The sequence below is a fragment of the Caretta caretta genome, chromosome 20 (assembly GCF_965140235.1).
Source record: "Caretta caretta isolate rCarCar2 chromosome 20, rCarCar1.hap1, whole genome shotgun sequence".
Classification (NCBI taxonomy): domain Eukaryota; kingdom Metazoa; phylum Chordata; order Testudines; family Cheloniidae; genus Caretta; species Caretta caretta.
In genome coordinates, this window is record NC_134225.1 from 22,496,582 (window position 1) to 22,524,269 (window position 27,688).

A 27,688-nucleotide genomic window follows, 5' to 3' on the forward strand; every position below is an offset into this window, starting at 1 on the left:
AACCGCAGCAGGCTCAGAGTTCGGTGCCGTTAATTCCAGCCCAAGCCTCCATGGAAAGCAGGCCCTTAGTGCGTGGGATGCAGCCCTCTTTGAGAACAGAGAGGGCTGCGGCTGGCTCCTGGGAATTCTGGGAAGAAGGCCTGGGGGGCGGGAGGGTGGAGCTAGACAGCTGGGTCGGGTAGGGGTCAGTTTATTAGAGCGGGGGCACGGGCAGAGCAGCACCAGTTTAAAAGCACGACGAGAAACCCGCACTACCGGCTGTGTGGATGCTCGGATTTCCATTCAAACCCAGAGGAGCGGGGGCTGGAGAGAGTTTCAGTTTGGGTCTGGCTGGGGACATGGAGTGAAGGGCAGACGGGGTTGTCTGGCTCACTGCCCCCTCAAAATGGACCCAGCTGAGGGGTCCTGTTTGCTGTACCTACAAGCTCTGTGTTAGACCATGTTCCTGTCATCTAATAAACCTCTGGTTTACTGGCTGGGTGAGAGTCTCATCTAGCTATGGAGTTGGGGCAGGACCCTCTGGCCCCCCCAGGACCCCACCTGGGCAGACTCGCTGTGGGAAGCACATGGAGGGGCTGAATGCTCCGAGATCAGACCCAGGAAGGTGGAAGCCGTGTGAGCTTCTTGCCCTGCAGACAGTCTGCTCCCAGAGAGGAGACTGCACCCGAGTCCTGACTGGCTTTGTAGGGAGCAGTTCCAGAGCATCGCCTGGGGACTCCGTGACAGGGGGCCACACCAAGGCTCTGGCACATTGAGGAAACAGTACCAAGGGGGCCCATGATGCCTCAGGGCAGAGATGTGGGGGTCCAGCCTCTGCCCCATCCCCACCAATATCTCTGACTCTACCCTCTGCTCCTTGGGGTGACAGCCCCGTGCAGGAGGCTGGCAGCAGGGCCAAGGGGTAAACAGTGGTAATGGGTAAACAGTGAAGTGGCAAAATGTGTAGATACAAAATTACTAAAGATAGTTAAGACCCAGGCAGACTGCAAAGAGCTACAAAGGGATCTCACAAAACTGGGCGACTGGGCAACAAAATAGCAGATTAAATTTCATGTTGATAAATGCAAAGTAATGTATATTGGAAAACATAAATCCCAACTATACATATAAAATGATGGGATATGAATTATCCGTTATCACTCAAGAAAGATCTTGGAGTCCTTGTGGAGAGTTCTCTGAAAACATCCACTCAATATGCAGCGGCAGCCAAAAAAGCTAACAGAATGTTGGGAATCATTAAGGGAGAGATCATAGGATTGAAAATATCATATTGCCTCTATATAAATCTATGGGACGCCCACATCTTGAATCCTGCATGCAGATGTGGTTGCCCCATCGCAAAAAAGATCTATTGGACTTGGAAAAGGTTCAGAAAAGGGCAACAGAAATGATTAGGGGTATGGAACGGCTTCCGTTTGAGGAGATATTAATAAGACTGGGACTTTTCAGCTTGGAAAAGAGACAGCTAAAGGGAGATATGATTGAGGTCTATAAAATCATGACTGGTGTGGAGAAAGTAGATGTGTTAAGGAAGTGTTGTTTACTACTTTTCATAAGAACTAGGGGTCACCAAATGAAATTAACAGGCAGCAGGTTTAAAACAAAAGGAAGTATTTCTTCACACAACGCACAGTCAACCTGTGGAACTCCTTGCCAGAGGATGTTGTGAAGGCCAAGACCATAACTAGGTTCAAAAAAGAACTAGATACATTCATGGAGGATAGGTCCATCAATGGCTATTAGCCAGGATGGGCAGGGATGGTGTCCCTAGCCTCTGTTTGCCAGAAGCTGGGAATGGGCGACACGGGATGGATCACTAGATGATTCCCTGTTCTGTTCATTTCCTCTGGGGCACCTGGCACTGGCCACTGTCAGTAGACAGGACACTGGGCTGGATGGACCTTTGGTCTGACTCAGTAGGGCCATTCTTATGTTCTTATGAGGGCAAACGGCTAGTGAGAGCTGGCCTGGCTCCGAGTGGCAGGGGTGAAATGAGGCATCCATGCCATGCTCGGGCTGAGGTCTCCCTCTCTCCCCCAGCCACTGTCCTCAGCACACATCTCACGTCCCCCTCTGATAAACCAAGGCAGGTTCACCCAAGCGAGAGGCTGCTGGTGCGGTAGACTTACCGCCCATCAGCTTTTAGTGACATGGTGGCTCCTAATCCCTTTGGAGAATGGAAATAGGTTCCTAAATCACCAGAGTGCTTTGGAAAATGTCACCCCTTATTTCCTGTTCTTTTCTGAAAAGCATCTTCCTATAGCACTGGACAAACCAAGAGCTTCACAGCCTGCAACTGGCCGTTCAGCTGCGCTACCGTGGGACAAAGCCCCAGAGCAAATCAGTCCCTTCTGCTTGGGTTGCTTTCACTTTGGGAAAAAGAAAGCCTCAGAACAGCAGTTGGGAAAGACGGGGCCATGCTCCCCTCCCCGCATCTCCTACAGAATGACACAGGCCTGCCTCTCTACCGGGACATGTTCTGTTAAACAGGAAGGAAGGCAGAAGAACACAGCGCCTAGTACAGAGCAAATGAGTCACTCTTGGTGCAACTGTAGTGGGGGGCGAGGGGGCTGGGAAGGAGGTGAGCCGGATTTCCAGTTCTGACTTACATGGGTAGATGGCATCAGCAAACATCAGGCGAGGGAAGTTTGCATCCACGTGACTGGTGTTATCATGAGCACCGTGGAATGCAAGATGCAGCTGTCATCCCTCCCAGGACCTTCCCCGCTTTCCAACAGCAGGGCAAGAGAGAGGACTAAGATGGCTAGATCTCCTGTGATGTTTGAGGCTGAAGACAGACATTAATCTAACCAGATTCTTCAGCCAGGCTCATTGATCACAGGGGTGCCCCAGACGCTGGTCTGCTGCCCTCCAGTCAGAGCCATGTGGCAACAACTCCATGGAGAGATCTTTGAGTCAAGCCACCGAGGACAACAGATCCCAGGAAGGAGAGACTTGACTGCTGCTTACGTTCCAGTCAAACCGGCCCTGCCTTCAGCCAGCTTCCAACTTCCTAGTGTGGCGGGGCAGAGGAAACCCAGCTCAGTCGCTTCTGAGCGGCGCAGCCTGGCTCTTGGAGGGGAGGTGCTGCCAGGGCTGCCAGCTGGCTACAGCTCCTATGGGAAACCCTCCGCTTCTGTGAGTGATCTTGGCCATGTGGATCCACTTACGCTCACATGTAGCATGCATGGGAGCCGTAAGTGGGGTCCACGCGGCCAAGACGTCTCGAAGTAACCGTTCCTTCCCACTCATCTTCCCTGGCTGCCCTAAATTTTCATTGTCAAAATATTAAATGATTGTTAGGTGAAAAAGGCCGTTGTGCCAGCGAGCGCAGAGGAAAGGGCAGCAGGGAGCCTGTGGGAGAGCAGAGAACCTCTGGGACTTCACAGATATCAGTAAATAATTCCCAAAAGAGGTGGATTATTTACCTGTCTCTCTCAGCCCAACGCACTAGGCGGGGCTTGCAGGTCACAAATCGTTAAAAGAAACCCTCAGGAACAATTAGGGTTAAAATACATTAACAAAACAAGAAGCCACCCCGAGGCAGAGACAATTTGGTTCTCTGTGCCCATGTTGAAACACAGGGCACTGCAGGGGGGTGCCAATAGCCAGCCACCGCCAGACCCTCTGCTGTATTTGACTGCACACCCCCACCTAGTGGATCTTGCCGAGAAGACAGGAACTTCATGGCTGGGTGTCACTGGGGTCTCTCTGCGGGTCACTGCCACAGTGTTCCCCAGCTGGCTCCGGGCACATCCTCAGGCTGGAAACGAGACTGTGAATTTTTAAATTGTCTCCAGAACCGTGCCCCGCAATCTGAACCTTCACTAATACACTAACTCAATCTCCAGCCCTCGGGGGTGCAAAGAATCCCTTCCATGGCAGACTCAAATGTAAATTGATGCAGTGGAGTCTGCCAGCGGGACTAACTCAGGGGCGTGAGCTGGCTGCATTCATCCCAAAGAGATGGTGTCAGCCCTGACGGCAGATGACAAATTCAAATATAAACCGCTGTCCAGCTGATCGGTTTATCCAGGTGTCAGTTGTGGATATTGGGGTGGGTGCAGCAGGCCAGCGAGATGCTGCAGAGACAGCACTGCTTAATTCTAGATCTAATCTGGCTCATGGACCACAAGGCCTGGACTGTACCACCCCTTACAATACGGGTGGGTCACTGGGGCTTGCTATGCTGGGGGAGCTAATGTGTACTCTCACAAGACGGTCACTACAGTGAGTAGAGAGAGGCAGAAGGTCTTGATGCAGCCCTGCTGCTACAACTGCCAAGCCAAGAGCCAGCCGCGGGGTCAGCCTCAGAGCATTTCTTGGGGGGGGGGGTGAGGGGGAGGGAGGGAGGGAACCAGCTGAAGGCCAGATCAAGCAGCAGTTGGAAGGGGGGTTGTGGGGCCTAATTAACTGAACACACATTTTCAGTGAGCCAGAAAAACGACCCAGCGAGAAAAAAAAAGTAACATTCTGTTTAATTTATTACTGTTTGAAATCCAGTGACATTGACACACACAGTCACCGCCGCCACCCTTGTCAACTAGCGGGCAGCTGGCGGTTTGACCGGTTTAATAAAATACAGTACTAGGAGTGGACTGCTACACACATGCATCCACAGTTTAAAACTACAGTGATTCAATACTGCAACTGAAACAGTACTGCCATAAAAAGAAAAAATAGATATCACGTGTTCCCCGATTCATAATTCTCTTAAACAGTTAATGCTGTAACAAACGCTACTGATGTCAGGACAAGGCAAGACACAAACAGTCCTACATCTTCTCTGCAGTATAAATATGGAAGAGTTTTATACAGTTTACTGAAGTCTGATACTACATTTGTTGCTACCCGTTAGAGCTAAAGGGATGCAGCACGTCCGCTTTGGAAAGGTCGGCTCTGGTGGTCTGGGCCATGGAATGTTGCTTAATCATCTTCGGTGCCACTTCCCGAGCGATCCTGGAAGAAAAGACGAAATGGACAGGGGGAGAGATCAGAGCGGAGACATTCCAGTAGCAGGGCTGAGTGCTTAGGGACAGTTTAATCCCATCAGCCTTCCTGAGTCCTCCTAGTTCTTGCTTTTTAAAGAGGGCTCCTCCCACTCCTGCTATAGCCCTATCTCAGGTACTCTGCAAACACCAAGCCCACCACCATACAGGTACCATACAAGGTTACACTAGCAGCAACCTGGAGTGGAGAACTGAGCTCCTGCATTTACCTCTTCCTGCTCCTCTTCACTATCGTCGTCACTAACCACTGGCTTGGCCCGGGAGCCGCGGCTGGTGCGCCTGCGACCCTTTAGCCGGTCTTGTGCTTTCTCCTTTCTGCCCAGCTTGATCTTCACCTTGACGGAGCGAGCTGCGGGGAAGTACAAGGAGAGGCAGAGAGTCTGAACAATTGCACAGGTTAAGGCTTGGCACTCCCACATAGCAACAAAGCTTCCGCTGCAAATTAGACCTGTCCTGTTCTAACACAGACATAGTAAGTATGTGGCACTTCTAGAATGCTTTCCACCTCAGGGCGACAGTGGTGCCTACCTGGTTGAGCACCTATGGCCTAGAAAGCAAGTGGGAGGAGTTACGTTCCCCATGCAGAGAACCAACATGCATTTCCTTTCCTTCAAGACAGCCCTGGCGCCTGCAGTCCTCTCCCTGCCCCAGAACAGAGAGAACACAGGCAGGGCAGTGTGAGCTTCCCCCAGCCACAGTGCCCTGCCAATGTGCCTCAGTCCTGTCCTGGAGAAGAGAGGAGAGGGCAGGGTCCGCAGCCTTACAGTTAGCTTTCGAGCTGGTCACCAACGCACACAGGACAGCTGAATAGGGCAGGCACCCACACATGCACACACTCCTGCTTAGCAGAGGCAGCAGCAGAAGAGTACTCACACTCGGATTCAGATCCTTCCTCTTCTCCTTCCTCCTCCTCCTCACTCTCCTCACCTTCACTGTCTTCCTCTTTCTCAATTTTCTGCCTCACGCTGGTGAAGACAGACTGCAGCACTATCGAGTCTTCGTAGATCTAGAGGAAGAGGCCACAGTGGCCAGGGCAGGTTACCTTCTGGAGAGAGCTGTCGCTCTCCCAATCCATTCCCTGCTCAGGGTGCCAGAGTCTTGGTGCTCTTTCACACAACGCAACGCCTGCTTAATCTAACATGCCCGCTCACGCCAAAGCCTGGGTATTAAGCATTTGCCGTGCTTAGGAATAATCCAGCTTTAACCAGATCAGCTTTTCATCTTTTATTAGGAAGAAATGGCTGGTCATCTTGCAATCTAACTGGCTGGCAGGATTTAATGGGATTCTAAGTACATCCTAAAAAAGGGGTGTTTAGTCCCAATCACACCCTGGGTCGAGAGAGGGAGGATCGCTGGCCGGGTAAGGGCAGTGCCCCCTCTTGAGCCCTGGCAGTGGGGAGGAAGTGCCTTACCAGAGAGCCTTCCAGATTAAAGGTTTGTGCGTTCTGACACAGCAGCATGACATCCTTCTCCAGGTCATTCAGGCTGCGGTACTTGTGGTTGCGGATGCGTTCCTGAGAAAGGGGCAAAGGTCAGTGTCACCTCAAACATGGCCAGCGATTCAATGCCTGGTGCTGCCCTGCTGCTCCCACTCCTTGGGCTCCACCCTAACAGCTCCCTTGCGGGCTGCCCAATGCTGCCTTCCACATCACCTAGAACGGCCTCACAATTAGCACAGGCCAAGTGCACGGCTCCAGCAAGCTGAAGGAAGACCGCACACCTCAGTTTGCTCTCTTACACCTTTAGGCTGTGTGCCCCTTGGGGCTTTGTTCCCAGCCCTCCCCAATGCACCTGCATGGCCTGTGCCATGGAACTACAGGCAGCCTCTGGCAGGGTGGTGGAAACCCTCAAATCGACAGCCTGAAATAAGCAGTGCTGCTCCCAACCCAGCTGCAGCACCTTACACGCAGTCAGGTGAGTGGCGGTCATCACAGCCAGCTGCAGAGGCACGGATAGCTGGGATCATGAAGGAAATCTCCCCCCACACACTGGTATTTAGCACACAGAATTGCACCATCAAGAAAGAGGTCCGCACCCTACAGGTGCCACAAGCCACAAAGGCAGCCAGGTGGGCCCCCGTGGGACAGGCCTTGTGAGAACAGGTGTGGCAAGCAGAGAGAAGGTGCTTGGCTAATGCGGATCTGCAGGTGTGAGCAGGGGAAGGAGATGCAGGGAGCAGTCGGCACAAATTTGGGTGGAGCCCAGGGACAGGAGGGAGGAGGAGAGGTCAGGAGCAGCAGCATTGGGCACAGTTTTGGAGGTGTCACTGAGAAGGTGGAGGGAGGAACATAAGGACAGAGTGCCAAGAATCATAGGACTGGAAGGGACCGCGAAAGGTCATTTAGTCCAGTCTCCTGCACTCGTGGCAGGACTAAGTATTATCTAGACCATCCCTGACAGGGGTTTGTCTAACCTGCTTTTAAGGAGGAGGGTGTTTGCACTTTCTCCCTGGGCTGTTTTTTTTTAACTGCCTAGAATCCTGCTCCCAGACTCAAGCCCCAGTTCTGTGCATGCCTGTTGGCCTCCATTTTCATTTATTCCTCTGCACCAGTCAATGCTGGGGGAGGGTGAACTGCCTCGCTTAACGCGTGTCTGGTGGGGGCTCAGACACGACAGTGATGAGGCCAGGATAAGAACCAATAGAGAACAGAAGGCTGAATGCCTCCATTATCTCCCCGGCCCACCGGACTCCAGTTCGGTGCATCCAAGGATGCAGCGAGCTGCAAAATGTGCCAGTGGAGGAGGCTCTCCAGTGAGAGGGGATTGGCGGGAAGCACAGCTCCTGGAACACACCAATAAGTGGGGGGGAGACAATTAGCGGGTCCCATTTAGCCACTTCTCTTGAGGGGGCTGGCCCAAATCACTTGGCAGCACGGCTGTCCAGCTAACACAAGACCTGACTAGAGGAGTCCTTGCTCTGTAGAGCTAAAGGCAGGAGGGGGCTCGAGGCAGAGCGTCATGACACAGTGGGCTGGCGGCTGTATAGCCCCTCACTTCGTCTCACCGCCAGGAGCTCTCAGAAGGCGTTTAATGGTGGAGAATGACAGCACTTGGTAAGGGAGATTTGGCTGACCCCAGCTTCAGGGTGGGCCCAGGAACAAGCAAAGATGGAGAAGTTTGAGTGGAGACCAGGGAACAGTGGGCATGTAGGGAGCAACCAGGTAGAGATGCAGGGAGGGAGTTGGGCTGGGCCTGGAGGGGAGAACAGGGAGTGACAGGACAGCAATGGTTGTGCCACAGGACAGGAAGAGGGCCGGGGCTGGGCTGTTTCGGATGCACTGAGCGGCATTAAATCACAGTGAAGACACAAATCAAGGATGTGATGCAAGAGTGCTGCCTGGTACCTCAAGCATCCACTGAGGGCGGGCAGGGTTACCTTTATTTTTTTGAAATCCACTGGCTTGCGGATGAGCTCGTAGTACTCCGGGAGCTCCTTGCGAGAAGGCAGCTGGATGAAGACTTCGCTAAGCTGGCGTCCACTACTACTACAAAACAAGGAAGAAATACAAGATCAAAGACCAAATCAATCCCCCTCCCCTCTCGCCAGGACAGCAGCTCCCAGCCTGCCACGCAGAACTGCTTCCAAAATCACACGACACACTGCCACCGCGCAGGCAGGAAAACGTCCCTCCTTTAGCACGGAGGCCTGCTCAGCGCTGAAGGACGGACAATCCATTATGCTAGCCAAGAAGCTGGCAGGGTTACTGTGTTGCCTAATGGGTACTACAGCAAGAGCCTGTCAGCACTTTCATTACAACTCTGAAAGCTAGCCCTGGTCTCTTGATTTTTTTTTTTCCACTGCACAAAATCCAGTGGTTCATTAAAGTACAGTGAGGAAAAGCAGTGGTCTGTTTGGAATAGGGCAGAGAAAAACTTGGATTTTTCTTAAAAGGCTCCTAAGACATGGGGCGGGGAGAGCACCAGAGCTTCTAAGCAAACCAGGCATCAACTCAGCTATGCTTCTTCCAGGTTGTGCTCTAATGCGCTGGCCAGTCACAATGGTTCAAAACCCACTTAGCATGTTGAGCTGAGACATTTAATACTTCCCTCGATCCAGGGAACTTTTCCAGGCTGTGAGTCAATTAATCAAAAGTAGAGGATAGAAAAAAACTATTTGTTTGCTGGCCAAATAAAAGAGCCTGGAAAATCCCACAGGAAATAATTTGATCTTTTCAAACTGATTCACACAGACCACGTGTTTAACTTCTGCTCTGTACGGTTGATGCCTGAACTGCAACCCTCTATTAGAAAACAGCAATACTGGAAACTGCCTACTGCGCTAGCCAGAAGAGCACCCCAGGGCCACAAGTGCTCTCCAGCCGTGCCCCAGCAGTCATGCACAGCACGCAACAGCGGGGCTGCCGCAGTTCTCGACCAGAAGCTGCCAACAGCATGACATTTCACGCTTAGATGGAAGATCCTAAGAAGGACCTAGCAGATCAGCTGATCACTGGAGAGAAATGGGACAAGAGCTGGATTTGTCCCTTGCTGCAGTTTGCCTGTGAAGCAGGCACAAACTGGGTGGAATGAAGCAATCACAGCCTGACTCCCAAAGCTTACACAACATGCATACGCGTCCACCCTCCTTTCATTGCCTTAACTGCATGGCACGATCTCTGCTAGGTTACACAGCAGCCTACAGAACACCCACAGACAAGACATTCCTCTGGCCCGTGAGTTAGAAACTGCCAGTACTCTGTGGACTTTGCCTTCAGAGGGCTTTGCAAAAATCAGCCACTCCCTGGGAGGGGAGTAAGAATTATTCCCATTTTAAGTCAGAAGTGCTGTGGGTTTATGCCAAGACTGCCCAGCCAGGGACTAGGATTTGGCTGTTCCTCCCCAGACGTTTGTGCGCACTGGCGGTTAAAAAGACAGAAAAGCAGACCCTATATGCAGGAGTTCTGAGGAGAGTGCCCATCCCTTGCTTCTCTTACCTGTCCTTATATTTAATCACAGCATCCACGATCTTCTTCATTTTTTTGGTGAGGTTGGGGGGGTTTGGGGAGAGCTTTTCGGCGGGAGGCCTGCCGCGCTTTTTCTGCTTTTTGCTATCATCGTCTTTGTCCCGGCTCCGGGTGCTGGTAGTCGGGGTGGCAGAGCCAACGTCAACATCTCGCTTGCGTTTGCGGGAAGATTTCTTCTGACGAACCTCCTCCTCGATCTCCTCCAGCGTGCCCTCCTCTATAGCCTATGGAGGGGAGCAACAGAGCGGCCGCTAGCACCAAGACTGCTGGGCAAAGATGCAAAGAAAGGGCAAGGGAGCGGCCTGTGAAACGCTAAGCATGGCCATTTATACGGGGCTTTAATTTGCTGCACTACTGACCAGGGTGTCCTGCCCACTGGGGCGGGCGCTCTATGGGCTGCCCCTTGCTTGTGGGCAGACCTCCTCCCAACCGGAGACGGTAGTTCAGGCTGTTACAGAAAAGGGGTTCTCAGATTTTTTCATATGGTGACCTTCTCCATATTGGGACCCCTTCCAATTTAGCCATATGGGAAAGGCCCCTGGGTTGGCAACACATGCTAATGCTCCAGCATTTTTTTTTAAAGTGGTTGCTCCTTGGTAATGGGCTAAAGCATCTCTGCCCTGCTGAGTGCATCTGAACCACATGCATGGTTTGGGGCTTTTCCTCCCAAGAATGGAAGGCCTCTAGAGACCGGCCTTCTGCTCGTTACACCCAGCTGATCAGGCAGTCTCTAATGGCCCTATGTTTAAATTCAAAGTAGGAAAATGCCAGATGTAGGGGAGATTTTTAGTTGAACACGGAGGTATTTTAAGATGAAAAATGTATTTACTGGAGGGATATTGGAGGAAAGCAAAGGGTCTCTCAAGGGTTAACCTCCACAGAAGGAAGAGGGGGTAATTCTATTCTCTACAGCTAAAACATCATCTCTAGCCTCCTGCTCAAGAAAAGCTCTTAAGATCCCAGACTTGAAATAATTAACATGAACTCTTGAGCTGCTGCAGCCTCCCTCTCCCTGCTGCCCACAAACACCCCCTTCAGCAGAATCAGCCTCATGGCTACCCAGAATCCGGCAGGCACTCAGCTGCCCATCGGGTGCATTCTACCTGGGAGGCTCGACAGCTGTTAAAGTAGTAGTCAGCTATGGCGTGGCTTCAACTGTTTAAACCCCTCTAGAGCCCTGTGATGGGGTGAGGTGAGTTTTTCAAATACCCAGTACCAGCATCAGGTGGCGAAATAGAAACAGACCCTAAAGCAACAAATGTTTGGTAATAAGTGAATGGGTCAATAGCATAACATGTATCAGTATGACTGATTCATGCTGCTCAAAACCCTTTGTGGAGATTTGGGTAAGAGGCGATTTTCCTCCAATTGGTAATGAAGGATGCTGGGGGACTCAGCCACACATCCAAAGCAGGCTTATTTTAAGGTATGCACCATCAGAGCCTCCAGTACTGGGTATTTTCTTTAGCACATAGACAAAAACACAGTAGAAGCATAGATTTGAGAAGGCCATTGGAGAACGATGCTGTACCATGTATACCTTGAGCCACTGCTTCTCGGTAAGCGAGTCACTGTAGTCCACCTCCTTACGGTGACGTGACCCTCGCCCAAACATCTTCTCCTCCTCCTCCTCACACGTGAGCCTCTCCACTTCAGCATCATCCTTAATAATCCAGGATGGCAGCTCATCCTCTTCCATTAGACGTGGCTTTCGCTTTGGGTTACGTGCCTCCTCCCGCCTGCGGTCCAGGTCCATGCGCTAAAATAAGAGGTGTTTGCTGGGGGGGGACCGCTGGCACAGCGACAGAGGGGTCTGCAGCCATTGCCTGAATGCATCTATCAGGGAGTTAGCTGGCCCATTTAGGTGTTGTTTAGTTGAGGCAGGTCATCTCTATAGCAGACGTTGTGGGTCATGCAGCTGACCCCAGATGGACCAGGACGTGACTGATCTCGGCTTTGGAAATATCCAACTGGCCCAGGCATCCAGCAGTTACCAAGGAGCAAGGAATGCTGCAGTGCAGCGTGTGGCCTCCAGGAAGGGGTGCTCCCTGGTGACTCTCTCGGTCACGCAGGAGCCATGGCAGTGCCGTTCTGCCATCTTTGAGCGCAAGGCCCTTGGGAAGCTATGCAGGGGAGGGATACAGCAGGAATGCAGTGTGTTGTGGAGTCCAAGGGGTTTGTATAACAATTATTTAAATACCTACTGACTCACTACAGCTCAACAGGTACATCAGGTTAAGCGCTGCGGGAGCATATTAGCTGGCATGAGACTAACCACTATGAAGGACAAGGTACTAGAAGAGATCACTGGAACTGGAGGCAGACAAGAGCTATTACTGGGGGTCATCTCAGCCAACTGTCTTTGCTAAAGCTGGATTCTCCCCTACGGTGCATTGTTAGTGTGCGGTTATAGCGTCCATCAGCGTTACTAGCTCATCACCCTATTATCAACTTACCCAGGCTCACAAGAGCATAGCACATCTGACAGGCAAGCGTGGGGCAGACATGGGCAAACCTCCTCCTCCACACATGTGTCGGCATTAAAAAGTATTGCTGAAGGAGCGTCATTTTCTAAAGGAGTCTTTTGTACTCTGAGTCACATGGAACATTCTATAGATCTCCTGGCTTAATAAATATTTTGCTTGTCCTACTGCCTTTCATCTGAAGATCTCAACGCACTTCACCAACATACTTCAGTAGCACGTTACGGTAAGTATTTTTCCCCATTACATCCATCTAGGGAAAGCCAAGGACATCAAAGGCAGGGGCAGAGCCTGCTCAAACTTTTAGACCCTGCTCCCTTTCCAGCACCAGGAATAGAACCCAGGAGCCCTGACTCCGTTCCCGCTGCTCTAACCACTAGACCCCAGTCCTTACTCAAGGGGATGTTTGTTCAAACATAACGAGCTCAACTCCATCACAAATGGCATTGCCTGTGTTACCCGGAAGAGGGACAGGCTCTGTTCTCTTCCACGGCCTCTGCCACGCTCACCATAAAAAGGTCAAATTCCTCCTCATGACGGGCAATCATCTGGTTGACTGTTTCATCGTCGGGAACTTCATCTTCTTCCTGCAAGATTTCAAACGCCTGGCTTAAGGGCGAGAGACGACGGCGCGGCAGTTCGTACCCTGGGAACCGAACACCGAGCATTGCTACCATCCGACGCCTGTTCGGCCGCCCGTGCGAAACGAGTTTGGGTGGTCTCAGTCCCGTGTCGAGTGGACACAGGCATCCACGTCGCAGGAGACCACCACCAGAGCCGGCGCCTTTGCTGGCAGTCTCAGCAGCGAGGCCAAGGATTGCCTGGGCATGGAGACTGAACTACCCCTCTCACCTTTAGAGGTGGTTCCTCCAAGTCAGGGTTCAGGCACAGGGTTGAGGCAGTGTGGGGGAAGCTTGCACTGCCACTGCCGCTGCCCGTGCTGTATCTGTTCTGTGGATAAATAGAGGGCTTCAGTCTCCAGGGCTGTCAATCCGGCACCTTTCACCGACACTACAGTTCACTTCCAAAGAGAAACAAGTGTTCATGCTCCTTCCTTCCAGCCCACATGCCCTTGGCCTCGGGGACACAGAGCAACGGAGCAAGCGCCAGCCACGCGTTCACCATTCACGCTCTGCAGTAGAGGGAGGGTGACCTGCACCGCCCCTTACCTCATCCTGCTCCTCGTGCTCTAGGATAGCCTGGAGGAAAGCTCTCCGCTCATGGCTGGAGGATTTCTGGTCAAACATGCCAGCCTGGATGACCTTCTGATCAACATTCAGCTTGTACTTGGCTGCAGCCAGGATCTTCTCCTCCACGCTGTTCACGGTGCAGAGGCGGAGCACGCGCACCTCATTCTGCTGCCCGATACGGTGCGCTCGGTCCTGTGCCTGCAAATCCTGAAGAGGGGAGCATGTTGTTTGCAGAGTAATTTAAACCTCACTCTTTCCCAGGTAAATATTTGAGCCTTTAAACACATCATAGGAAAAGTATACATGCCTCGCAGAGCTACCTAGAGGCCCTCAACGACTCCAGAGGATTCCGTTACATCCGCTGGGGAAGTGTAATTAATCGAAACAGTTTGTTTTGCTGACTGCTCTTTTACTTGGTGATTCAACGCACTTTAGAAAATACAGGCCACTGTGCCTAGCTATTACAGCAAACTCTAGCAAAAGTGCTCGTCTACTCGGCCTCCTAAAACTCGCCCTCCCGGACAGAGCTGAGTGTCTATGCGTGGATTCTTACTAGCACTGGTGAACCACCGGGGAATGGGGAATAAGAGGATAGCAGCAGGCTTCAGTGTCTTCATATGACATGTGGTGTGGGTGGGATAGGGGGACCTTTAACCTCAGTCACTACCAGTGCTAACTGTTAATCATGTTAATTAGCATAGTTAAGGATAATTATGGATCAGCCACAAGAGGCTCTCCCACTGTATGCCAGCGCACCCTGCCTGTCGGAGCAGAGACAACCAGGAGACGGGCAGCGCATGAACAGATGCTTGTGTTAGGTTCTGGGCTGCACCTGCGGCTCAAGGTCACAGCGTGGGGTTGCAAAGACCACGGCAAGAAACAAGTGCTGGGGATGCAGGAAGAGAAAAGCAGTGATGCAGGCCGTGGTGCAGTCAGCACCTAGTGCAATGGGGCACTTTATGTTTTATGTCTACACTGCCAAAAAAGAAAAAAAAAAAAAAAAAAAGTGTTCTCAACTCTGCTTAGCTAACTAATAGCAAAGAAAACATGGCAACCTTGCTAACACTAACCTCTCGAGTGAAAGCCCGTGAGACAGTCTGAGGATGAATTCCAGCTGCTAACCAGAGTTAAAAACCAGCTTGCTGAACCCCCACTGCTCTTTTAACCAACGTTAAGAACATACTCTATAGTGCAGACACATTCTAGGAGCCTTAGGAGGAGGTTAAACTAGCATTACAGGCATACAGTTCATCCAAGCCCTAGGAGAGGGACACACTAGTCCTTCCTCTTGTTATTTGGGGAACGCAAGACTCGTGTCTCATGTACACACGGAGAGACAACCACACAACCCCGTACTGGGATTCCCATCAATTCTGTAGGGTTTTTTACCTGGTGCGGATTCCAGTCACTGTCAAAAATAATCACAGTATCTGCAGACTGTAAGTTCAGTCCCAGCCCTCCGGCCCGAGTGCTCAGCAGGAAAATGAAATATTCCGAGCCTGGCTCATTGAAGGTCTTCAGCAACATGCCACGGTCTTCAGCTTTAGTGGTTCCTAGAAACCCAGGGAGAAGAGAGAGGTTACTATTTACCTCCCCTGGAAAGTTTTCTATTTAACATGGACTCAGAACTTCACAGAGCAAAGAGGGGTTCCACCTTACTTGGAAAGTGTTGAGCACCTACACCCTCTGAAAACCAGGCCCCTTGGAGGTGGTCCACATTGGCCACCCCTAATATCGTAGCACCCAAAATCAGTAATCATGATGGCAAATTGAGGTCTGTGCATGCAGTCTGTGTGTCAGGTCGGAAAGCCCTTTGGGATCTTCCAGGATATAAAATGTAATGTAAGGTGACCAATGTATCAAAGATAGCAGGTTACAAATATCCAGAAGAAAGTTGTTGATGCTGGCTGAAATTCCAAGAGACAACACAAGGCCTATGCGCCATGTCAGACTACAGAACAGGGCTCTTCCTGGAGGTGAGACTTTCACCAATTTAAAGATGGTGGAAAGTGATAACTGGATTAGCAGTGAACCACCTCCCTAAACTAACCTTACAAGAAAAAAGCATAAGGTACGTGCAACACTGTTAATCCTTTTTCCCAATCATAGGTTAAAGGAGAAACACGTCCAGAAGCAAGTGTGCAATGAAAAGGTTGCAACAGTGTAATCCCACCAGCTTTACCAAGAGTTAGTACATGATGTGATTGGTTAGGATAGTTCGGTTGTCTATTTTTATGAATGGCTGTTAGTTTCATGCATGTTTCCACATGTGCTGCAAAGCACATTGCGTGGTGATGAGCATTAAAAGGAGGTTTGTTATTTGATCATTCGTTATCTACACACGTAGGATTTAGCCTACTGATATTGCCAAAGCAGAGCATTCAGGCGGAGATTGAGTGTCTCTCTGTTACCAGTTAAACTCACCATCCAGCCTGAGGTATTTGAAGCCACGGTATGCAAAGTAGTCTTCCATGATGGTCATGAGTGAGGTCATCTGACAGAACAGCAGCACCTTGTGGTTGGTGGCTCGTAGTTTGGGAAGAATCCTGTCTAGGAGCTCAAATTTGCCAGATGCTCGGTACAGGTCTAGTCTAGTTCACCAGAGAGGATTGGCAATAGGTGAGAATCTGATGCTACAAATATGCATCACCCTCGCATGCAAATGAGAGCTACCAGTGCTTGTTACATTAATACACTGACCTAATCCAAGTAATTCTTCATTGATAAACCACACCACACTTAAACTACAAATATCCTCCTTTGTAAAGCTCAAAAGCATTCAACTTACCCCTGTACAATACCTCCAGTGAAACCTAAGTGCTCTGAAAAGGATTCCTGCAACCAAAAACAGAAACACTGTCACACTGATTGCACCACATTCTTCTATACAAACACAAATGTCCAATAAATCCAACAAACTCTTGGAATTGCCCTGATAGAAAACTGATCATCAGGTCAAATACGTCTAATCTTCTTCTGCTTTCATATGGCTTGGGTGGATAGCAACAACTACAAGTGTATTTCTAGGTTAGATAGCCAGCACATTGCCACAGCAGTGAGCTGGTGAATGTCCTTCAGGCCCCCGGCCAAGGAACAAAGGGGACACTCAGATATGATGTGCTCCATCATTTGTGCCTGGTGACCACAGTCACATGCAAGTGTTTGCCTCATTTTCCATTTAAAGAGGGTTTGTCCAAGTCTCCCATGAGATGTCCTGATGCAATTCAATCTGCACCAGTCTTTCCGACATAAAATCAAAACCTGGTGGTTCCTTGGCAGGGTCAACAACAAGCTGTTTGTTTAGAGCGGTTGAAACACTCCACGTGATTCTCACTCCATGTGAGCCTCAGCGTCACAGCTGACATAAGGGTCTTGATGTGGTTCCATAGAGGATTGTGGGATTTTAAATCTTGTCTTTGGTGGGTTCTGCAGGTCATCATGCAGCAGAATCCCTGCATTTGCATTGACATGGTTGAGAAAACAAGATGTCTGAGGAGCTCTTCTAATCTGTAGAGGCTGGATATGCGATAGGACCAGGAGCCAGTCGACTGGAGTCGATTTGAGCGTCCCTGACACTATGCGTATAGCGTTATTGAGTGTCAAGGAGTTTAGCATGACTGCTGTAAGACCACACTGGTGCACAGCATTTAGCTGCACAATATACCAAGGCAATTGTTGCAGTTCATAGGGTCCATGGACTGGAGCCCCATGATGTTCTGGCCAATTTTCTGATAAGTGCGACACAAGACCTGACATTCTCGAGGTGTTGTTGAAAGGTCAAACTCTGGTCCAGTGTAACACCAACATATTTTGGGTTAGCCTTGTGGCAGACGTTCTTACCACAGAACTGTGTGTCAAGTTTGGTATTAGCCATTTTATTCTTCGGTTGGAAAGCGGTCTAATTATGAATTAACCTATTGCCATTTATAAGATATCCAATTGCTGTATGAAGGCCTGGAAAGGATGTGTAGGAATAAAGTAATTTTAAAGCATCTGTCTGGGGTCACTTGAGGTTAAAAGATGATCCCAAGGAGCAAGTTGGAGCACTGATTCACTAGTGGAACACTTGTTTTGTTGTCTCTGAGGACAGACTGCATCCAAAGGGATTAGCTTGACAAGGAGCCTTGATTTTGCCATTTTTAATTAATATCACTTCATTGAACACTTCATGTCTGAATAGGTTTAAACCAACGTTGGATGCTACAGGGAAACATTTTAAGATGAGACACAGGAACGTTACACAGTGCTGCCCTGAAAATTTACCCCACAGCATCCAAGCACAGCTTAGTTCATATATTACCCATTTTACAGAGAAGTGGATCTGTGCACTAAGGCACCTAGATCCTCATAGGAGCCTCTAGGCAACACTGATACAAAAATACAACATTACCTCTATGTGCTGAAACATGTACGGATGGTTACAGATCTTCCTCAGCTGCATGATGGTGTTCATCAGGGTTTTTGTACCACCTTTGCCCTGTGCGAATAAAGACAAAATTTACAAATATGTCCAAGCACACATTAAAGCCGTGAAAGAGAAAGCGGAGGATCTGCTCCACCCCCCTTGCTATCATGGCATTCTACACTCTTGGCAAAATGTAAAATATCACATGAGAGAAAGCAGATGGGTGCAACTGAGGACAAAGATGGAATTATTCGAGGCTGATCACGTTAGCTTTAGTAGCTAACTATGTGTGCAGAACACTGAAGACAGTGAACGGCTGTTATAGCATGGATGGGACATGGGATGCATCTTCACTCAGTTTTCAAAAGTGAATGTCACACAGATCTAGTATCAGAGCTGCCACTTTAGGAGAGAACCCAATCAATGACTCCAAAACCTCCTCCATACACTAGCAAGGCCAAGTCCCCCAGCCCCACTGCTGTGAAAGCTGCCCAGAACAGCGAGACAACAATCAATCAGTGTAACACATTGCTCAGAAAGCTGAACTTCAAGGTGTTAAGGAGAAACCTTAAAATCCTCTTCCGCAATCCAAGGAATAAAGGGCGGCTCAGAGGATGCATACTGGAAAAGTGGACACTTCACCTTCAGTTCATTTTAAACCTGGCCCAACCTGCTGCTGCCGCCATCGGATAGCTGTTGAGTGGCATGTGTGAAACAAGCTCTCAGTGCTCTCTGTGAAATTCCTGACAGACGGTTATCCACAGCACAGCATCATCCCTCATGGTGCCCTTTTGGGCAGTCTTGGGAGAGGCACGCACAGGCTCAGGTCATGGTTATGTGGAGGAAGCCTGCACTGCCTCGGTTCCTGCTGCACCCATTCTGTGCACCGGGGCTTTAAGGCCAGGCCTACACTACAGGTACTAGGGTGGCAGAGCTGTGGTGTCAGTGACACCGCTTTAACCCTGTAGTGCAGGCAGACAACGGTGACAGACGGGGTTTTCAGTTGCTGTAGGAACTCCACGTCCCTGCACGATGGTTGCTAAGTTGACTGAAGCTTTCTTCCGCTGACTGAGCTGCGGCTACACCAGCCTCAGAGGTGTGGATTTTTCACATCCCCGAGCACCGCAACTATGTCGATCTAAGCTTTAGGTCTAGATCAGGCCTCAGTTTCCAGGGAGCCAGCGCCAAATGCATTAAGGGGATTTCCCAAAGCACAAAGAGCAGTTAGGCACCTATGAAAGCGAAGGGGATTTGAATGCTTAACTCCACAAAAATGTCCCCTTAAAACCGTAACAGCAACGTGACTGGCAGACAGCATGGAAAAAAATCCAGTTTGGAAACAGGCCCCTGTACATGAAATGCTCTTCAGCCCTGCTGCATGTAAATGCAGGGAGAGTGAGGAACAAATCAGGGCCCTATTGCCACACCTTTTTATCCTTCTCCGAGCCATCAGTGAGCAGCACTCCCTTGGCCTGCATGTGTCTATACAGCACCCTCTGTAATGCTGACATGTCACACTTGATCACATACTCCACCTGGAAAGCAGAGGAGAGTTTAACATCACAAACAATAGTAACCAACCCTCCATGATTCTCTGCATGCTCCCAAAACATCTCATTCTCCCGCGCCCCCCCCCCCCCCATCACTGGCTTGTAGCTCTGCACCCCCCCCCCACACACACACTTCGCTGTACTGCTCCGAGCTCTCTGCCAACCACTGAACTGTGACTTATTTCCCAACCAATTAGCACTGTTCTCAAGCTGGCCAGAGTGCTGACAAGATACTCTTTAACCAGAGGGCTCAGTGTGGTGTCTTTATGATGCTGCTGGCCCAGGAGCGGCAGAATGGGCATACAAGTCACTGTGGGGCACGAACATCCACCACTGTTCTCCCATCTTCCCCACTTTGAGCCCTACGACCTCAGTGCTAGAGAGTTAAGCCACCAATCTGGTTTGTTCTCCTCCGGCTAGCATAGGCCATTGGGATGAGAATAGCAAGATGAAAAGCTGCAAAATACTGTATAATTGCAGCAGTTCCTAGAAAGAAAACTAAATTTGGCTTCCACAGAAAAGACCTTTCCAACACCACTGGAGTGAAGAAAGAGAAACCATAAAAAGCAAAAGCCTTTAGTGAGGACAACATGGAAGCAGGTGTCAAATGCTGGAGCAAATACCAGGCAGCTTAACTGACAACTATATGCAAGTTAAAAAAGAATAAATGGGTTAGTTCAACTAGCTCATCCCCCACTCATGGGCCAGGGCAGGAGCGCCGTCTAGAGCATTTTTCACTACTTCCTCCTGTCCCATTGTACATGCTCAAATCTTGGGGCTTTCCCCACTTTCCTCAGGAGAGGTCACAGCTTCTCTTATAGTCTCTCACTTCAGCTACATGACAAACTTACAGCAGGGATGCAACAAATAAAATCCTATTTAAGTGCAGCATAGTTCATAGATTTTAGAATCACAGGATTGTTTAGGCCAGAAGGAACTATTAGATCTAGTCTGATCGCCTGTATAACCACATAGACCAGGGAATTTCACTCCACTCCCCCTGTATTGAGCACAATAACTTGTGTTTGACTAAAGAACTTCTTCCAAAAATGCATCCAGGAAGCCTGGAGGGTGTGGGGGTCTGCATCTTCCTTACGAGCTTTACCTTTTCAGGCAGCTGTGCTTCCACCTCCTTCTTTAACCGCCTTAGCAGGAAGGGACGCAGCACTTTGTGCAAACGACGGATAATCAGAATAGTTTCTTCTTCATTCAAATCCACCTATTTTTTCCACCCAAGAAATACAAAAAAGGTTAAAATAACTTGAGTCTCTCCCCCCTCAACATTTTTCACGAAATACTGCAAGATCCCAACACCCCCCCCCCTCCCCCGCCCCGGCTCTTGTCTAGCCCATTCCCAGTAGATCTCAAAGCGCTTTGCAAAGAAGGTCACAATTATCTCCATTCTACAGATGGAAAAACAGACTCAGAGAGGGCAAGTGACTTGCCCAAGATCACCCAGCAGGCCAGTAGCAGAGCTGGGAATAGAAATAAGGCCTAAAGATTTCCTCCATAAACTGTGCAACTGATGACTTACAGTTTTGAGCAGCCACACAACTCTCAAAACTGCAAACTTGCTTATGCTGCTGTCCAAGTCTGGGGTTTCTGTACTGAAAACTCTAAAGGTTCAAACCCTGTGATGTTTTATTACTTGGTATTCACGTCCCCAGTCACTGCACTTTAAGGAAGGTGTTTTGAATGAATATAACCAGTTCACTTAAAAGCCTTGAGGATTCTGTGCAATCTGAGAATCCATTTTGACAAGAACCAAGGCAGCGCCTTGCTGGGATGGCTGGAGGTCTATGACTGAAAGATACCTTGCCCTTATTCCAGCATTTGCTTATTATCAGTCTCTGTTTTATCCCGTACAGCTCAAACTCACTTTCTCTGCTGTCATGTCCCAGAAATTAAACTCTGAATGAAGACAATACCCCTCCCCTAATTAGCAAATGGTCTAAGATGGAGACCGCTGAGCTAGCATACCAGTTAACAGCTGGAAACTAATTACAACCAAATACTGTGGATATCCAGTGATTTGGTGCCTTATATTAGCACAAGACTGTCCAAACTCAACTGCTGCCAGATGGCTACTTCCATACCTACCTTCTCTCCAGTCATGGCAAATGGAGCATTAAACCACTGCTCAAATGTGCTACAGCTCTTGAAGATGGTGGGAAGGAGGAAATTGAGTAGAGCCCACAGCTCTGGCAGCTTATTCTGTAGTGGAGTTCCTGTCAGCAGCAAACGACGCGGAGCTACGTAGTGTGTGTTGAGGACTTGGGTTAGCTTACAGTGGTGATTCTTCATTCTGTGACCTTCATCAACAATCATGTACTTCCAGCGAATCTGTAGAGACGGAATCACAACAGACACTGTGGGAATCCCACCTTCCATAAGCACAGCAGCTACATTCACGTCCTCAGACGCAGGAGAATCACAGTCTTAACCATCCATGCAGATATGCCTGCCCAGCAGGGGGCCACCACCAGAGACCGATCAGAACTGAGTAGGACTGTAAAAACCTAGTCAAGTTCCATTCAGGCTGCTGCTGGGAAAGTGCTGCCATTCATGAGCCCTTTCTTTGCCTGTGGTACAGAGAACTGAGACAGTTGATGGAATAAGGGAGAGAATGTAAAGAAAAGGGAAGGGGCGGTAATCTTGAGAAATGATTAAGGAAGAGACCCAGTTAGTTATTCCTAGCATCTCACACACCCTGTACCACCATCAGTAATTTCTTAGCTTCCTGGCCATAGCCAAATACATTTCAGTTACTCAAGAAGTGGAGTAGTAAGGGAAAAGAAAAAGCTAAAACCTCCCTGCTAAGGCCATGTCTAGGTGAGAAAAGATGCACCAGTTTAACTGGATATAGTTAAACAGGCACAAACCCCTAATCAGTGCAGCTTAATTTAGTAGTTCACTGACACAAGATACAGATAAAGATCACAAGATAAGAGACGTTTCTGGGAGGTAACTAATGCTGAAATAACCCAGATAACTAGTCTTGTGAAGTTGCACACTCCCACACTTCTGGGGAGGACCTGCATAGACTGCCTTGACTTGATCAGGAGGTCTAACAGGACAAAAGACTTGAGGCTGTCACTTGATACAGTTTGACCTTGGAAGAGGGTAACTGACATGCACAAACCCCGAACTGAGACAGGCCACGTGAGACGATCTGAGGTACTTTAGATCTGCCAGGGTTTCTATGTGAAAGATGGGTGAGCACCTGCTAAGCTAGGCACGTGTATCTAAGCTGTTTATTGGTAAGGTATGTTTTCTCTGTAATGCTTTTGTTCTGAATGAAGAACACTTTGCTTTATGAGAGATGGCTGATCACTCTTTAACCCTGTTATTACCCCAGAGAACACAAAACTGCAGGGCCTGAGAAAGGTGATGGCTGGGAGCCTGAGCCCTAAGTGGGGTGGCCCTTAAGGCAGCCACGAGGGTGTCAGAGGTGCAGTTAGCCATAGGAAACACAAACACTCACCTTGGCAAGAATGTGCTTATCTTTGATGATGTACTCGTAGGTTGTAAGCAAGACATTAAACTTCCCACTTCGAAGCTGAGGTACAAATGCCCGTCTTGCTGCTGGAGAGCCCTGGGAAAGGAGGAGTAGGAGAAAAAAAAATTAAACCAATGTAACTGCCAGCAGGGGGCATTACTGAGGGCTTGTCCTACAGGGTGCAGCAATGCACCAGTAGAGAGGTACAAATTCTAAAGCGCACCAACATGCTGCACACCAACCGGCCCGTGTAGACCCTGCTGGCATGCTCTAAAAATTCCCTATTGCACATTTTTAGTGCATGCCAGCAGCATCTACGCAGGCCAGTCAGTCTGCAGCACGCAGTGCATTGCAGAATTCACACCCCTCTAGTACACATTGCCACACTGTGTAGACAAGCTCTGATTATTAGCAACAGGGTGAAAAAAATCTCATGTTCCTGATTGGCAGGAGGGAAGCAAATCTAGCTTGAATGTTTATACAGGCCGTGGCAGTTCGATATGAATGCTTGAGTGAGAGTGTGAATCTAACATAGGGAAGAAGAGTCCCGAAGCAGCGGTTTATTTTTTGGATAAAAGGGAAGGCTGCATTTCTGTCGGGGTTAGTTATACAGGTACCAAAAGCTGCTTACAAAATATTCAACCAAAGGTTTCACAGTGAGAAGTGCATGACCGAACTCCACTACTTGCCTTGTAGGAGACCTTCACCACAGAAGGAGCCCATTTATCAAATTCATATGCCCAGTTTGACAATGTTCTAGACGAGAGGGGAGGAGAGAAAGAGAACAGTAAAACCCACCCTTGCATAATGGACTCCAAACCTTCTATAGCCCAAAGCAGCCCCCACTGGTTGTAAAACCATAAAAGTCTCCAGCAGCTCTTCAGAAATCAGTACCCTTTATTCCCAGCTAGCAACTCTTGCTGCAAAATCCATTATCCAAGACACTCAACCACAATCCAACAATTCTCTGTGACAATCATGAGATGTGACCACAGTACTCTCTTCTCTGCCAGAAAGAACAGTTATTTACCTTACAGTAAATGTGGTTCTTGGAGATGCATTGCCCATATAGATTCCGCTCTTGGTGCACATGTGCTCCACGCACGAGAGATCAAATTATTTTGTTCAGCAGTGTCTGTTGGGGCCACGCCTGCACCGTAAGTAACCTCACTTCCCCCTCGCCTGAGGGCATAAAGGGCAGCGTGGGCCCAACTGCCCCTCAGTTCTTTCACCAGTACAGAACTCTGGAGTAGCTGAGAAAGAGGGAAGGTTGTGAACAAGATATTTCGAAGAACCAATTACCGCAAGGAAAGTAAGTGTCCTTTTTTCTTCGAGTGGTTGTCAACGCAGATCCCACACCTTGTGATGTGCAAGCAGTTGTCTATTGCTTGGAGGTGGATAACCAGAGTCTTACTTAAGTAGTGACTGCAGGACAGTCCCACCAAAATTGGCTTCCAATCTGGAAGCCTCCGCTAAGGAACAGCATCTTGTAAATGTCCCGTAGCTGCTCCACAAGTTTCTCTGTTTGTCTAGGTTAACTAAAACTTACCGATATTACACTGACAAAGACCATATGTGATGGGGTGTCCGCCCCACCCAGGGCCTGGAAGGGTTAAGATGGCTAGATGGGCCAATTACCTGCCCAGGCTGCACTGGACGAGCCAGGGAGCAGGAGCTGATTAAATAAAGCTCAGCTGGGCAGGAAGAGCAGGCACCTGAATAAAGCCCAGGAGGTGACAGCAGCCGTGGGCTGCATGGAAGGAGTTTGCAGTCTCTCCCTGGGTGAAAGGAGGTGTGTGGGGCCTATATAGTATAACCTCAGAGTTACGAACTGACCAGTCAGCCACACTCCTCGTTTGGAAGTATTCGGCGGGAAGCAAACACAGTACACTGCTGTGTTAAACAAAGAACTAAAAAAATTAAAGGAAAGTTTAAAAAAAGATTTCACAAGGTAAGAAAATGGTTTCTGTGCTTGTTTCATTTAAATTAAGATGGTCAAAAGCAGCATTTTTCTTCTGCATAGTAAAGTTTCAAAGCTGTACTAAGTCAATGTTCAGTTGTAAACTTTTGAAAGAACCATAAAGTTTGTTCGTAATGCTGAACTAATCTTCACTCCTGACTCTGAGGGTCTACTGTAGAGGGCAGTCGGGAGGCTGACAGACGCAGAGAGGGGGAAGCCAGGAAGATAGGAGAAGGCTCAGGGGTAAAGCATCATGGTAGGACAGTGCAGGCCTTGGCTGCTAACTGGAGGGCCCCTGAGCTGGAACCCAGAGTAGAGGGCAGGCTCGGGTTTCCCTACCAGCCACTAGGGATGTGGCACCGACCAGGCAGAAAACATTGGACTTCCTGATTTGTTCCAAAAAGACATTGTTACAGACCCTGGAAGGGGGAACCACGGAGTGGTCAGAGGGTCAAGTCACGAAGAGGAGCTGCCATTCCTGGAACAAAGGGGTCCGCAGGATGACAGGAGAGACAAAACCAGAGGAGGGTGCAATGCCTGGCCAGAGCTAATCCCCAGGACAGCCAGTAGGGGTGAGTGAACCCCAGGACACCATAAAAAAAGCAAACTACATTAACACTGTACTATTTTATACAAGGCTAAGTCAGTCGCACAGTGCGTGGAGGAAGCAGACGGTGCAGGGGTTCTGCATTGCTGCCACAGGCAGCAAGGATGGACAGAGGATGCTTTGGCCACTCAGCTTTTCTGCCCTGGAGTGGGAGGGCTGTGAGGACACTCAGGGTACAGCCCCAGCCCCATCAGATGCTACCAGACAAAATAATCTGACGTGGCATGTATTGGGCGCACATGCCTCAAGAGTGGCATCAGCATGGGCAATCGCTCGAAGAACCCTTCCATGCACTAGGGACTGAACTGAAAATATAACAATCCAGTCGTGTGTGTGCACAGGGGAGTGCTGTCTTATTTTATTGGCGAAGATCTGTATTTTGGTATAACATATAAAGAGGAACAGTTCTGCTACAAACAGCAATGCCTGAATTCTGATTCTTCACACTGGCTCATTTATTTATTTAAGCTGACCTACTGAGTTGGGAAGGTGCCCTTAAACTTTTTCTGATTATTCAAATTAATATTATGAGAAATCATCTCAGAACGTAAGTACTGTTAAAATGGACTAAATTAATAGGTTATGAGCCAAAAGTCTATGAGCGGGGGGGGAAAGGGGGGGAGAAACAGCTTCTTCCCTTAGGGCAACTGCAGCATTATTTGGGTTTCCTACAGGCACTTTTATCCAAGGACCTCAAGGCACTTTACAAAAGCTCCCAAACTCCCCTGTACAGTAAGTATCTCTACACTCATTTTGCAGATTATTAAACTGAGGCAAGGCAGCTGAATGAATTCCAAGGTCAGAGAGTGAGTCAGTGGCAGAGTGAGGAACAGAACCCATAATTCCTGACTCCCTCTTCCTCCCTGCTCTCACATCACACCCTGCTACCTTCCACAGCACAGCTAGAATTAACATTGCTCACTAAAAATATCTCCTAAACTTCCCAGTGCTGTAACCCACCATTAGTTCGAGCACCACACTTACGAGAGAGGCACGATAATGAGGAAGGGTCCATTGATACGCTTGTGCTCCATGAGGTATGTGATTAAAGCGATGGTCTGGATAGTTTTGCCCAGACCCATCTCATCCGCCAGGATACCATTCAGATTATTATTGTACAAAGAGACGAGCCACTCCAAACCTTTAATCTGAATAAAAAGATAATGGAGGATGATTCACAGAATGTAAACTGAACAGGATCTCAGAGGAAAAAAGCCACACTTCCTTGTGAATGATTTGCAGCCACTCACCTTATGTAACATTGTAGATTAATTATTCATAGATTATTAAACCTCTTGTTTTAGAGTTAATTATCTCAAAGCGCTCTTTGGCACTGATCTATTCCTCTCCCTTCTGGATCATGTGTACCACACTGAAAGCTCCCTTTAATGCTCTTTGCTTTAAGCTACAGAGGCCAAGTCCGGCTAATTGGTTATTTTATAAAAGACCTCCCCTCACCCCCAGAAGCCTGGATCATTTTATTCCCATCTGCATCTCTCAGAACCTTAACAACTTTCTGGTTGTTTGCATGGACTGAAGGGAACAATCCTCCATTCCTGCAGTGTGGGAGAGATAAGAGGTGTGAGTCAACAGGCTCCTATCTTTAATCCCCAGGATTTCACTGACAAGTGCAATACACAACATTATAAGTAAGGTCTTACACCAGAACCTACTGATAAGCACAAAAATTTAGTCCTTCCATAGAGCTTTGCATCTTCAAAGTACTGCACAATTATCTAACTACAACTAAAAATGCCAGATAAAGTCTGTTGAGTCACGCTTTGTTCCCCAGAGACTACACGATTCAAGTATTATCCAGTCACCTTCAGCCTGTTTGGTGCAATTTGGGGGGGGCGGGGCGTGTGTGTATGTACACACACACACACACACACACACACACGTTCACATGTTTAAAACTTGCAATTTAGATGTGTGTGTAGACGCGCATATGTTTAAAACTTGCTTGTCAGCTTTATTATATTGTGTATTTGCTTATGGAGGCACTTGCAATGAATTTTGCT

At 48.9% G+C, this 27,688-nt stretch overlaps 1 protein-coding gene across 8 annotated transcripts in view; it reads right to left on the reverse strand.

The window, feature by feature from the left end:
- Positions 1 to 4,466: 4,466 nt before the first annotated feature.
- The window catches only part of SMARCA4 (SWI/SNF related BAF chromatin remodeling complex subunit ATPase 4), a 57,163-nt gene continuing 33,941 nt past the window's right edge, over positions 4,467 to 27,688 (reverse strand). For 2 of the 8 annotated variants that reach the window (XM_048831389.2, XM_048831387.2), the window contains exons 17-36: positions 26,652 to 26,815; positions 23,790 to 23,856; positions 23,086 to 23,196; positions 21,702 to 21,944; positions 20,707 to 20,820; positions 19,479 to 19,586; positions 18,037 to 18,123; positions 16,435 to 16,481; positions 16,071 to 16,237; positions 15,036 to 15,199; positions 13,626 to 13,853; positions 13,309 to 13,407; positions 12,966 to 13,043; positions 11,505 to 11,732; positions 9,944 to 10,197; positions 8,386 to 8,494; positions 6,422 to 6,523; positions 5,883 to 6,015; positions 5,219 to 5,358; positions 4,467 to 4,959 (exon numbers count right to left, since the gene is read on the reverse strand). In XM_048831389.2, the coding sequence (XP_048687346.1) occupies positions 4,927 to 4,959; positions 5,219 to 5,358; positions 5,883 to 6,015; positions 6,422 to 6,523; positions 8,386 to 8,494; positions 9,944 to 10,197; positions 11,505 to 11,732; positions 12,966 to 13,043; positions 13,309 to 13,407; positions 13,626 to 13,853; positions 15,036 to 15,199; positions 16,071 to 16,237; positions 16,435 to 16,481; positions 18,037 to 18,123; positions 19,479 to 19,586; positions 20,707 to 20,820; positions 21,702 to 21,944; positions 23,086 to 23,196; positions 23,790 to 23,856; positions 26,652 to 26,815 (2,676 nt within the window). In that variant the 3' untranslated portion in view covers positions 4,467 to 4,926. The remainder of the gene's footprint in view (positions 4,960 to 5,218; positions 5,359 to 5,882; positions 6,016 to 6,421; positions 6,524 to 8,385; positions 8,495 to 9,943; positions 10,198 to 11,504; positions 11,733 to 12,965; positions 13,044 to 13,308; positions 13,408 to 13,625; positions 13,854 to 15,035; positions 15,200 to 16,070; positions 16,238 to 16,434; positions 16,482 to 18,036; positions 18,124 to 19,478; positions 19,587 to 20,706; positions 20,821 to 21,701; positions 21,945 to 23,085; positions 23,197 to 23,789; positions 23,857 to 26,651; positions 26,816 to 27,688) is intronic. The other 6 variants (XM_048831390.2, XM_048831388.2, XM_048831395.2 and 3 more) reach the window with 6 other exon arrangements.